At 41.7% G+C, this 12,525-nt stretch overlaps 1 protein-coding gene across 1 annotated transcript in view; it reads right to left on the bottom strand.

Moving 5' to 3' along the window:
* Positions 1–779: 779 nt before the first annotated feature.
* The window catches only part of LOC141073961 (uncharacterized), a 33,851-nt gene continuing 22,105 nt past the window's right edge, over positions 780–12,525 (bottom strand). Inside the window, exons 9-10 of the mRNA XM_073561491.1 lie at positions 1,191–1,298; positions 780–811 (exon numbers count right to left, since the gene is read on the bottom strand). Of these exons, the coding sequence (XP_073417592.1) occupies positions 780–811; positions 1,191–1,298 (140 nt within the window). The remainder of the gene's footprint in view (positions 812–1,190; positions 1,299–12,525) is intronic.

Below are 12,525 nucleotides of genomic sequence, written 5' to 3'. Positions count from 1 at the left end.
CCTGCGAGAAATACGCACCCAGTGTCTTTTAGAAAAGCCGGCAATTCAGTGCGCGATACAGTAAACTCACACTGACAGGTTTAATAAAGAAACGAAAGAATAGATATATACACATAGAATACATATATATACATGTATATGCACTCTGTGTGTCTATATCTATTCTTTGGTTTATGTTATAAACCCTGTCATAGGGCTCCATTACATGTCCATTTTGCAAGCCTGCGAGAAAATCTCGCCATACGGATTACATACGGATGCTTACATGCGCAAAATACGCGACCACACCTTGCTTACGGATGACATACGGAGCACTGTTTAGGGGCCATTCATCCGTATTACGCATGTAAAATACTGACCGTATTTTGCGTCGGTTAGTGTGACCCCGGCCTAACACACAAAACCCAGATGTCATAAAAAGGTTAAACATTGCATAGCCAATGTCAATAAAATTGTACCGATGTTTTGGTCCAATGTGAACAGGCACTCATGAACCCAGATTTTATATATCTAATCCACAAGATTTCAAATTATACCGATATTTTGGTCCAATGTGAACTGGCACTGGTATACACAGGTTTTATATCTAATCAACGGTCAAAACCTATGGACCCTATTATATCGGTATTATGGACCAATGTGAACAGGCACTAATATGCACAGGTTTTGTATATAGTTGAAAGGTCAAAACCTATAGACCCTATTATACCAATATGAGCAAGCACTAGTATACATAGATTTTATATATAGTCAAAAGATTAGAGCCTTTAGTCCCTGTTTCATCGGTACTTTGGTCCAATGTGAACAGACACTGGTATACACAGATGTTAATTAATAGTCAGAAAGTCAAAACCTGGGAAAGATGCCGGCTCACCACTTGAGCCAACATCAAAGGGAGAGAAGCTACCTGCACCGTACTAGTCGTGAAGGGGTTAAGGAAAATGGGGAAAAGGGAAAAATTAAAGGGATAGAAAGAAAATGAAAAAGATTGGTCTGCACCGGATAGGCCGGGATAGGGGTTACGGGACACATGTAATACCTTATATATAAAACATTTAAGAGGCGGGAGGGGAAGAGAAGGAATGGGAAAGGCGAGGATAGAAAAGGGGAGAAAGGAAGAACAGCTGTAACCAGGCGGAGAGACGAGAATCTAGAGGAATCCTGACTGTTACACCATGGAGGATACTGACTGTTGGAGTCTGATAGCGCCACAGTTCTCATGAAATCTGCGCTCTCTGTGGTCTGAAGACCCTGCCGACCTCCGGGGCTTTGATGCGTTTTCCCTTTATAGGCTTCTTCTGAAAAAAACGTATTAAGAAAAAAAATGTATGAAGAGAAAACCGCCGTCACATTTATAAGCGCAGAATCAAAGCTTTTCTGTACTAATAAACAAGTGTTAAATGCGGCTTCATATCTGCCAAATAACATCAAATATGGGGGAAAATGCAAAAAAGAAGAAGCGCAGCAAACGCGCAATAATCAGAGAAGATTGTCACTACGTCATCTGGGTCAGACATTTACAGAAGAAAGAACGCAGCATTTACGCTACGTGTGAACACGTCCTCCGCATTACAACTTTATTACATTATTTTATGGGTTTTATAGAGAAAAATATCAATTACGCCATTTTGTTTCTCCCGTAATTTACCGATTCCTGTAAATAATCTGATCGCTGTGTTCTGCGGGTCATTACAGTTATATTGGCACAACTATGTCCGGGTTATTCACTGATTTGTGATGCTTCTTATTTTTAAAAAAACGCATTAAAAATGACATTTTTTTCATTATCAAGTGTTTTTCATTATTATTAGTAATTTTATAGGATGAAAAAAATCTCTTATTCTCCTCTAGAATACAGAAATATCCATTGTACACAGCAGTGTATTTCTATCGGAATAATCTGCCTGTAGTCAGAGCCTGGAATATGGATCAAGTGCACACAATCCTGCAGTCACTTCACCGGAGCTTGTGGCTCAGCAGCTTACAGTGCCTGTCAGTAATGTTGAGGCTGTGGGTTCAGGATCTGGGAGGCTAACATTAAAAAATACATTTTTGTAAATTGCTTATTATTTTAAATACTTTTATAGGAACAAAAATATATTTTTTTCTTCACCTCAGTATACAGGCACCATAAAAAAAGCATTCTTATACACAATGTATTGCTATGGATATGTATACTCTGCTTCTGAGTTCATTGCCGGCAATATAGCGGTCAATATGACCAAATTCTCCCATCTCCAGCGTTGTGAGCTGTGGCTCACTGGTAAAGCAGCAGCCTGTGGAGACTGAGATGGAAGCTGATACTCCTGGGGAGACCAATCACTGAAGGGAGAGGAAGTGAATACATATAATCTAATTTATGCACTTAGCAGAGAAGCAGCCAATCCCTCTGAGCAGGAGGAGCTACAGGAGCAATGAAAATGTCAAAGAGAGGAATATAGAGGTTGGGAGAACAGCTGAGATGGGACATGACAGTCCAGCTGAATCTGGGATGGTTGGGAGCTATGCAATTGAGATGCTGTTGTGTCATTACCTTAAAAAGGCGGTCCATGCTCGGAAATTCTACTAAGATGAGTAGTCAAAATTCCTCCAGAAACTCACTGCCAGTTATTGCAAGCAGTTGTTGCTGCTAAGAGTGGCCCAACCAGTTATGAGATTTAGGGGCAATCACTTTTTCACACAGGGCCCTGGAGGTTTGGATTTCTTTTTCCCTATATAATAAAGATCTTCATTAAAAAACTGCATTTTGTGTTAACTTTGGCTAATATTTACATTTGTTTGGTGATCTGATACATGTAAGTGTGACAAACATGACAAAGAATAGGAAATGTGTATGCATATGTCTATGTATACATATATACAGTATGTGTGTATATACATATGGTGATGGTGAGGAGGCAGGGAGGAGTTTGTGTGGAAAATGGAGAAGGCGTGCTAAGTGCTGGCTCACAGGCCACTGCAACGCATAACGGAGCTTGTAGTATTAGAGTGCAGTACGCCGGGGGACAAGAAGTGATTGATAAACATCAGAGTTACATCGAGCAGACACCAAGTGATGCTATCTGCCTTATAAAGGTATATATTACTATAATAAGAGTATGGATCCATTACTGGCACATAATAGTAAGATTAATGAATACAAAATTAAACGAATTAGGGTAGTGAATAACTGTTTTAATATTTGGTACAGAAACCTTTGTTTGTAATTACAGAGGTCAGACGTTTCCTGTAATTCTTGACCAAGTTTGCACACACTGCAGCAGGGATTTTGGCCCATACTTCCATACAGATCTTCTCCTAATCCTTCAGGTTTCAGGGCTGTCGCTGGGCAACATTGATTTTAAGCTCCCTCCAAAGATTTTCTGTTGGATTCAGGATTTGAGACTGGCTAGGCCACGCCAGGACCTTGAAATGCTTCTTAGTTCCTCTTGTGTGTTTTGGGTGATTGCCATGCTGGAAGACCCAGCCACGACCCATTTTCAATGTTCCAACTGAGGGAAGGAGGTGTTTGGCTAAAATCTCTCGATCCTTGACCCATCCATGCTCCCTTAAATACGGTGAAGTCATCTTGTCTGTTTTGCAGAAAGACACCCCTAAAGTATGATGTTTCCCCCCCACCGTGCTTCATGGTTGGAACGGTGTTCTTGGATTTGCACTCATCCTTCTTCTTCCTCCAAACATGGCGGGTGGTGATGATAGCAAAAATTTCTATTTTGGTCTTATCTGACCAAGTGACATTCTCCCTTGCCTCCTCTGGATCATCCAGATGGCCATTGGCAAACTTCTAATGGGCCTTGACATATGCTGGTGTGAGTAGCAGGACCTTGCGTGCCCGGAAAGATTTTAATCCATGATGGCATAGTGTGCCTGTAGCTCTATTACTGGCACCCCTGCATGGTGGGATGCCAGCTTACTCACTGCCTCAGACCCTCGGCACAATCCTCAGCGTTCTCCTGCTTCCTGGTTGTGTGAGCGCCGCAGCTCCCAGCAGTGCACCTAGTACACCCATGCGCGCACTCCCCCATTCTTAAAGGGGCATGGCAAGTATATACTAAATACTCTTAGCTTGTTGCTCAGAGATGTTTAGTATAATTACTACACCTGGAAGATGGCTTCCAGCTAATTGCTGGGAGTCATCCTATATAAAAGACTCCCTCTCCCTTAGGGATTCGCCATGCAACGTGTACAATCATTAGTCAGTAAGGTGTACTACTAGTGAGTTATGAGGTTCCCTGGTCCTGGTTTGGCCAGTGTCCTAAACCTGTATTCCTTGCCTCAGTGTGGCCAGTCCTGAATCCGTCATCCCCTGGTCCCAGAGCAGCCAGTGTCTGAAACTCATTCTGGTGTAGCACGTCCTGTATCCGTAGTCCCCTGGATCCAGAAAGGCCAGGGCCTGAATCTCATTCCCGGAGCGACCAGTGCTTGAAGCTTGTCCATGAGTGGCCAGTGCCTGAACATTGTCATCTGGTCTGTGTTCGGCCAAACCCTGTTCCAGTATCATAGACCAGAGTGTCTTAACCTTGCCCTAATCAGTGTCAGTAACCGTTCTGTAGAGGTACCAGAACTTACTAGTCTGAACAGAGACATATCCCTATTCAATGTCAGCGAACCTGACCCCTGGGGTCTGCAGCTGCAATATCGGGTTCTGCCCAGGAGTGGTACCTGGCGGCTACCTGCAGGTCAGTCTGTATCCACCAGTGAACACTAGGTAGCTGATTAGCTATGCACAGGCCCGGTCCTGTGATCCCAGCTCTCTTCAGGTCATTGACCAAGTCTTACCATGTAGTTCTGGGCTTTCTGACCTTTCTCAGAATCTTCCTTACCCCACGAGATGAGATCTTGCATGTAGCCCCAGACCGAAGAAGACTGACAGTCAACTTGTGTTTCTTCCATTTTCTAATAATTTTGTCAACAATTGTTACCTTCTCACCAATCTGCTTGCCTATTGTGCTGCAGCCCACCCCAGCCTTGTGCAGATCTACAATATTGTCCCTGGTGTCCTTAGACAGCTCTTTGGTCTTGGCCATGGTGGAGAGATTGGCTTGTGACTGATTATCTGGAAAGGTGTCTTTTATACAGATAACAAGTTCAAACTGGTTGCAATTAATACAGGTGAGAGCAGAGTAGAAGGGCTTTTTAAAGAAAAACTAACAGGTCTGTGAGAATCTGAATTCTTGGTGGTTGGTCGGTGATCATACACTTATTTCATGCAATAAAATGCAATTTCATTATTTTAAAATCATACAATGTGATTTTCTGTTTTTTTTATTTTTAGATTTTCTGTCACCGTTGAATTGTACCTGTGATAAATATTACAAACTTCTCCATTCTTTGTAGGACGGAAAACTTGCAAAATCGGCAGCGTATCAAATACTTATTTTCCGCACTGTGTCAGGATCTTGGCTGTACATGTCCTTAAAGATTCATTTCTTACATTCGCATCAAGACATTTTTCAACCAAACTGTGAAGTCGTGAGCGATGAGCATGGTGAGAGATTCCACCAAGATATTGCACCTATGGAAAAAAGAGATCAAGGACAATGGAATCCATCAATGCTTGTAGATAACGTTGGACCATTGTAAGAGATGACCCGGTGCAGGAGTACAAGAGACAAGAAAAAGAGCCGTCACTGAATGAGGGCCACAGCTTATAATGCAATTTCTGTGACTGTGTGTAATCCGTAATAGTGTTTAGATATGTCTTAGATATTGGAATTGCTGCTAAGCTTCCTCTAAGTATCAGACAATTGGCCTAACAAAATATCACGCATCTTTATATTTGCAGAAATAATGTTTCCGAGTCCTGAAACTTTTATGTATCAATAACATGTAGCGGTAAAAGGAAAACTTGTAGATATCGTAGAAACAAGGGACAAGTAAAATTGTCATTGTCAGCTCTGAATTCAGAAGGGGAGAATCATGAGGACATGGCTCGTTTCATAACTCAACCGGACAGCTTCTTTATAACCAATGAATTATTAAATGTGAAACAGCTACAAGTCCTACAGTCAGCGCAGAGACCATAGAGTCGGTGATAGGGGCATCACATATGACTTGGCTCCTAGAGAAAAGGAAAAACCAAGGAAAACTGAAGCACAAAAATAGGGATCATACGACCTAAGGGGGGTAAGAGGGAAAGGTAGACATTGCTCCATGAAACTTTAAGCTGATTTTCATCATGTGGTAATTATTTAGTTTCTAATGCAGCATAATACAATAAATAAGAGGGGTGGTATTGTGTTTAACCCCTTTCTGACATCAGACGTACTATTCCGTCCATGTGCCCTGGGCCAATTTGACCATTGACGGAATAGAATGTCTCGGGGATCGGCCGCACACACAGGTGGTGTGCGGCCGATCGCGGCCAGGTGTCAGCTGATTCTCACAGCTGACACCCAGCACTAAGTGCCAGGAGCAGTCACAGACCACTCCTGCCATTTTAACCCCCGAAATACTGCAATTGAACATGATCACAGCATTCCAGGAGCAGGCAGAGGGCTGACAGTCCCTCTGCCTTTGGATCGGAGACCCTACAACGTGACGCAAGGTCGCGATCACTGCCATGGTAACCCGATGTTGTCACGACCAGAGCTAAGAAACTTCTTGGTCATGCGCAGTGCAAGTCAGGCAGTCTCTCAGTGTCTGGGCACTGAGTGCAGCGCTGACAGCTTCTATAGCAGGGGTGGGGAACCTCAGGCCCCAGGGCCATTTACGGCCCTCGATGACCTTTTTTCAGGCCCCCGAGCAGATTCTCAGGGACCGCATTCTTGGGCAGGGAGCTGTATTTTGATTGCTAGAAGCTCATTAATTTCTTCTTGCTCTGTTAGCACACACACGCAGTGTTCACTACTGAACATTGAAGGGCATACAATGAAAGATTAAGTCATGAAACCAGTGCCAGAGTCAGGATGTACTTTGTGGGCGGAGCTTGTACGGCCCCCGAAGGATGGTATAAATATCCAAATGGCCCTTGGAAGAAAAAAGATTCCCCACCCCTGTTCTATAGCATGGGGATGCTGCTTCATCTGCCTGCCATAGAAGCGATCAGCCTGCAAAAAATGACTGTCCCATAGTGGGACAAAGTGTAAAAGATAGAATGAAATAAAAAAACATGTAACTAATTGTAAAAATATAAAAAAATAAATAAAAAATAATAATAAAAATGTCAATATTTATTCTAACATTAAATAAATATTTGAATTAAAAAAAACTCTAAACAGTAAAAGTACACATATTTGGTATTGCCACGTCCATAACGACCCAACCTATAAAACTGTTCCACTAGGTAACCCCTTTAGTGAACACCATAAAAGCAAAGACAAGAAACAACGCTTTGTCATCATACCACCAAACGAAAAGTGGAAAAACACGTGATCAATAAATAAACATGGTACCGCTGAAAACGTCATCTTGTCCCGCAAAAAAAAGCCCCCATACAGTGTCATCAGCGGAAAAATAAAAAAGTTATAGCTCTCAGAAAAAAGCGATGAAAAAATAATTATTTTTTTTATATAAAATAGTTTTTATTGTATAAACATGAAAAATGATATAAATGAGGTATTGCTGTAATCGTACTGACCCGAAGAATAAAACTGCTTTATCAATTTTACCACACCTGGAACGGTATAAACGCCCCCCCCCAAAAGAAATTCATGAATTGATGGTTTTTGTTCATTCTGCGTCCAAAAATCAGAATAAAAAGCGATAAAAAAATGTCAAAAAATTATAGCTCTCAAAATGTGGTGATGCAAAAACTATTTTTACAATGAAAAGCATCTTTTAGTGTGTGACAGCTGCCAAACGTAAAAACCCGCTATAACACCTCATTCACATGTCCTGATATTTCTGGTACTGGTACTGTGCTGGCGATCGGCACAAGCAGGGGAGAATGATGAGTTGTGTTCAGCACCTGGCGCTGGGGAACAGTGCTTACTGTAACGCTTCTTCCCCGATGCCAATGCATGTCACATGGATGACATCCATGTGTTTTATGTGTGCACGTATGCTGGCTGTTTTGTGGCCCACGCTGACATTAAAAATCGACGTCAGCGTGTTTTGCTCATGGACACACGGTCCGTGGAAACACACTGACATGTGCACAGACCCATTCACTTGAATAGGCAAATAGCGCTCCGTTTCTCCCGAGTCTCTCCGCATGGCTGCCCAATGGTATAAAATTCTGTGACACACCTATGATGTCTATATGATCACTGCAAACCCTAGATGAATTCATTGAGAGGTGTAATTAATAAGATGGGGTCACTTATAGGGGGTTCTGCTGTTCTGGCACTTCATGGGCTCTCCCAGTGTGTCATGGCACCTGCAAACCATAACAGTAAAATCTAGCGCTCCTTCCCTTCTGAGCTCTGCCATGCACCTAAACAGTAGTTTACCCCCACATATGGGGTATCAGCATTCTCAGGACAATTTGCACAATAACTCTTGGGGTCTAATGTCTTCTGTTACCCTTGAGAAAATAAAAAAATGGCTTAGAAAAGATCATTTTTGTGGAAAAAAATATTTTTTTACTTTTATGGCTCTACATTATAAACTTCTGTGAAGCACTTGAGGTTCAAAGTGCTCACCACACATCTAGATAAGTTTCCTGGGGGGGGTCTAGTTTCCAAAATGGGGTCACTTGTGGGGGGTTTCCACTGTTTAGGCACATCAGGGGCTCTCCAAACGCGACATGACACCGGCAGACCATTCCATCAAAGTCAGCATTCTAAAACGTCACTACTTCCCTTCTGAGCCCCACTGTGCACCCATACAGTAATTTTCTGCCACATATGGTGCATCAATGTACTCAGGACAAATTGGACAACTTTTGGGGTCCAATTTCTACTGTTACCCTTGGGAAAATAAAATATTGGGGACTAAAAATCATGTTTGTGGAAAAAATGATTTTCATATTTTCACGCCCACACGCTATAAACTTTAGTGAAACACATGGGGGTTCTAAGTTCATATCACACATCTAGATAAGTTCCTTGGGGGGTGTATTTTCCAAAAAGGGGTCACTTGTGGGGGTTTCCACTGTTTAGGCACATCAGGGGCTATCCAAACGCAACATGGCGTCCAATCTCAATTCCAGCCAATTTTGTGTTGAAAAAGTCAAATGGCGCTCCTTCCCTTCCAAGCTCAACCATGCGCCCAAACAGTGGTTTACGCCCACATATCAGGTATCAGCGTACTCAGAATAAATTGCACAATAACTTTTGCAGTCCAAATTTTCCTGTTACCCTTGGGGAAAAAACATAATTGGATCTGAAGTAATGTTTTTATGAAAAAAAGTTAAATGTTAATTTTTTTTAAAACATTCCAAAAATTCCTGTGAAGCACCAGAAGGGTTAATAAACTTCTGACATGTGGTTTTGAGCACCTTGAGGGGTGCAGTTTTCAAAATGGTACCAATTTTGGGTATTTTCTATCATATAGACCCCTCAAAGTGACTTCAAATGTGATGTGGTCCCTTAAAAAAAATGGTGTTGTAGAAATGAGAAATCGCTGGTCAACTTCTAACCCTTATAACTTCCTAACAAAAAAAATTTGGTTCCAAATTTGTGTTGATGTAAAGTAGATATGTGGGAAATGTTATTAAGTCTTTTGTGTGACATATCTGTGTGATTAACCCCTTCATGACCAAGCCTATTTTGACCTTAATGACCAGGCCATTTTTTGCAATTCTGACCAGTGTCCCTTTATGAGGTAATAACTCAGGAACGCTTCAACGGATCCTAGCGATTCTGAGATTGTTTTTTCGTGACATATTGGGCTTTATGTTAGTGGTAAATTTAGGTTGATAATTTTTGCGTTTATTTGTCAAAAAATCAGAAATTTGGTGAAAATTTAGAAAATTTTGCAATTTTCAAATTTTGAATTTTTATTCTGTTAAACCAGAGAGTTATGTGACACAAAATAGTTATTAAAAAACATTTCCATATGTCTACTTTACATCAGCACAATTTTGGAAACAAAATATTTTTTTGTTAGGAAGTTATAAGGGTTAAAAGTTGACCAGCGATTTCTCATTTTTACAATAAAATTTACAAAACCATTTTTTTTAGGGACCACCTCACATTTGAAGTCACTTTGAGGGGTCTATATGGCAGAAAATACCCAAAAGTTACACCATTCTAAAAACTGCACCCCTCAAGCTACTCAAAACTACATTCAAGAAGATTATTAACCCTTCAGGTGTTTCACAGGAACTAAAGCAATGTGGAAAGAAAAAATGAACATTTTAATTTTTCCAACAAAAATTTTCTTTTAGCATCAATTTTTTCATTTTCACATGGGAAACAGGATAAAATGGATCCTAAAATTTGTTGGGCAATTTCTCCTGAGTACAACGATACCTCATATGTGGTCATAAACCACTGTTTGGGCGCACGGCACGGCTCAGAAGGGAAGGAGCGCCATTTGACTTTTTGAATGGAAAATATGCTGGAATATTTAGCGGTTGCCATGTCGTGTTTGGAGAGCCCCTGTGTGCATAAACATTGGAGCTCCTCCACAAGTGACCCCATTTTGGAAACTAGACCCCCCAAGGAACTTATCTAGATGCATACTGATCACTTTGAACACCCAGGTACTTCACAAATTGATCTGTAAAAAAAAAAAAATACTTTTTTTTCACAAAAATTTTCTTTTAGCCTCAGTTTTTTCATTTTCGCATGGGCAACAGGATAAAATGGATCCTAAAATTTGTTGAGCAATTTCTCCTGAGTACACCGATACCTCATATGTGGTCATAAACCACTGTTTGGGTGCACGGCATGGCCAGGAAGGCAAGGAGCACCATTTGACTTTTTGAATGGAAAATTAGCTCCAATCGTTATCGGACACCATGTCGCATTTGGAGAGCCCCTGTGCACCTAAACATTGGAGCTCCCCCACAAGTGACCCCATTTTGGAAACTAGACCCCCTAAGGAACTTATCTAGACATGTAGGGAGCACTTTGAACCCCCAAGTGCTTCACAAAAGTTTATAACACAGAGCAGTGAAAATAAAAAAATATTTTTTTTTCCTCAAAAATGATTTTTAGCACACTATTTTTAATTTTCACAAGGCTAACAGGAGAAATTGGACCACAAATCTTGTTGTCCAGTTTGTCCTGAGTACGCTGGTACCCCATATGTGGGGGGAAACCACTGTTTGGGCACACGGCAGGGCTCAGAAGGGAAGGAGCGCCATTTGACTTTTTGAAATGCAAATTACTTCCAATCGTTAGCGGACACCATGTTGTGTTTGGAGAGCCCCTGTGTGCCTAAACATTGGAGCTCCCCCACAAATGACCCCATTTTGGAAACTAGACCCCCTAAGGAACTTATCTAGATGTGTAGTGAGCACCTGGAACCCTCAAGTGCTTCACAAAAGTTTATGACGCAGAGCCGTGAAAATAAAAAAAAAATTTTTTCCCTCAAAAAATTATTTTTTAGTGCGCAATTTTTTATTTTCACAAGGGTACCAGGATAAATTAGACCCCAAAATTTGTTGTCCAGTTTGTCCTGAGTACGCTGGTACCCCACATGTGGGGGGAACCACTGTTTGGGCACACGTCGGGGCTCGGAAGGGAAGTAGTGACATTTTGAAATGCTGACTTTGATGGAATGGTCTGCGGGTGTCATGTTACATTTGCAGAGCCCCTGATGTACCTAAACTGTGGAACCCCCCCCACAAGTGACCCCATTTTGGAGACTAGACCCCCCAAGGAACTTATCTAGATGTGTGGTGAGCACCTTGAACCCCCAAGCGCTTCACAGAAGTTTATAACGCAGAGCCGTGAAAATAAAAAATATTTTTTTTTCCTCAAAAAAAATGATTTTTAGCCAGCAATTTTTTTTTCCACAAGGGTAGCAGGATAAATTGGACCCCAAAAGTTGTTGTACAGTTTGTCCTGAGTACGCTGGTGCCCCATATATGGGGGGGAACTATTGTTTGGGCACACGTAAGGGCTCGGAATGGAAGTAGTGGTGTTTTGAAATGCAGACTTTGATGGAATGGTCTGCGGTCGTCATTACGTTTGCAGAGCCCCTGATGTGCCTAAACAATAGAAACCCCCCACAAGTGACCCCATTTTGGAAACTAGACCTCCCAAGTAACTTATCTAGATGCCTGGTGAGAACTTTGGACCCCCAAGTGCTTCACAGAAGTTTATAACGCAGATACGTGAAAATTAAAAAAAAATTTTTTTCCACAAAAATATTTTTTTAGCCCCCAATTTTTTATTTTCCCAAGGGTACCAGGAGAAATTAGACCCCAAAGTTGTTGTGCAATTTTTCCTGAGTACGCTGATACCCCATATGTTGGGGTAAACCACTGTTTGGGTACACGTCGGGGCTTGGAAGGGAGGAAGCACCGTTTAACTTTTTGAACGCAAAATTGGCTGGAATCAATGGTTGCACCATGTCGCGTTTGGTGACCCCCTGATGTGCCTAAACAGTGGAAACCCCTCAATTCTACCTCCAGCCCTAACCCCAACACACCCCTAAACACAGCCCTAACCCCAACACATCCCTAAC

This window comes from Dendrobates tinctorius, unplaced genomic scaffold (genome assembly GCF_039654945.1).
Source record: "Dendrobates tinctorius isolate UK_male_01 unplaced genomic scaffold, ASM3965494v1 ptg000321l, whole genome shotgun sequence".
In the NCBI taxonomy this organism is placed as follows: domain Eukaryota; kingdom Metazoa; phylum Chordata; class Amphibia; order Anura; family Dendrobatidae; genus Dendrobates; species Dendrobates tinctorius.
This window is presented reverse-complemented; position numbering and strand designations above follow the sequence as displayed.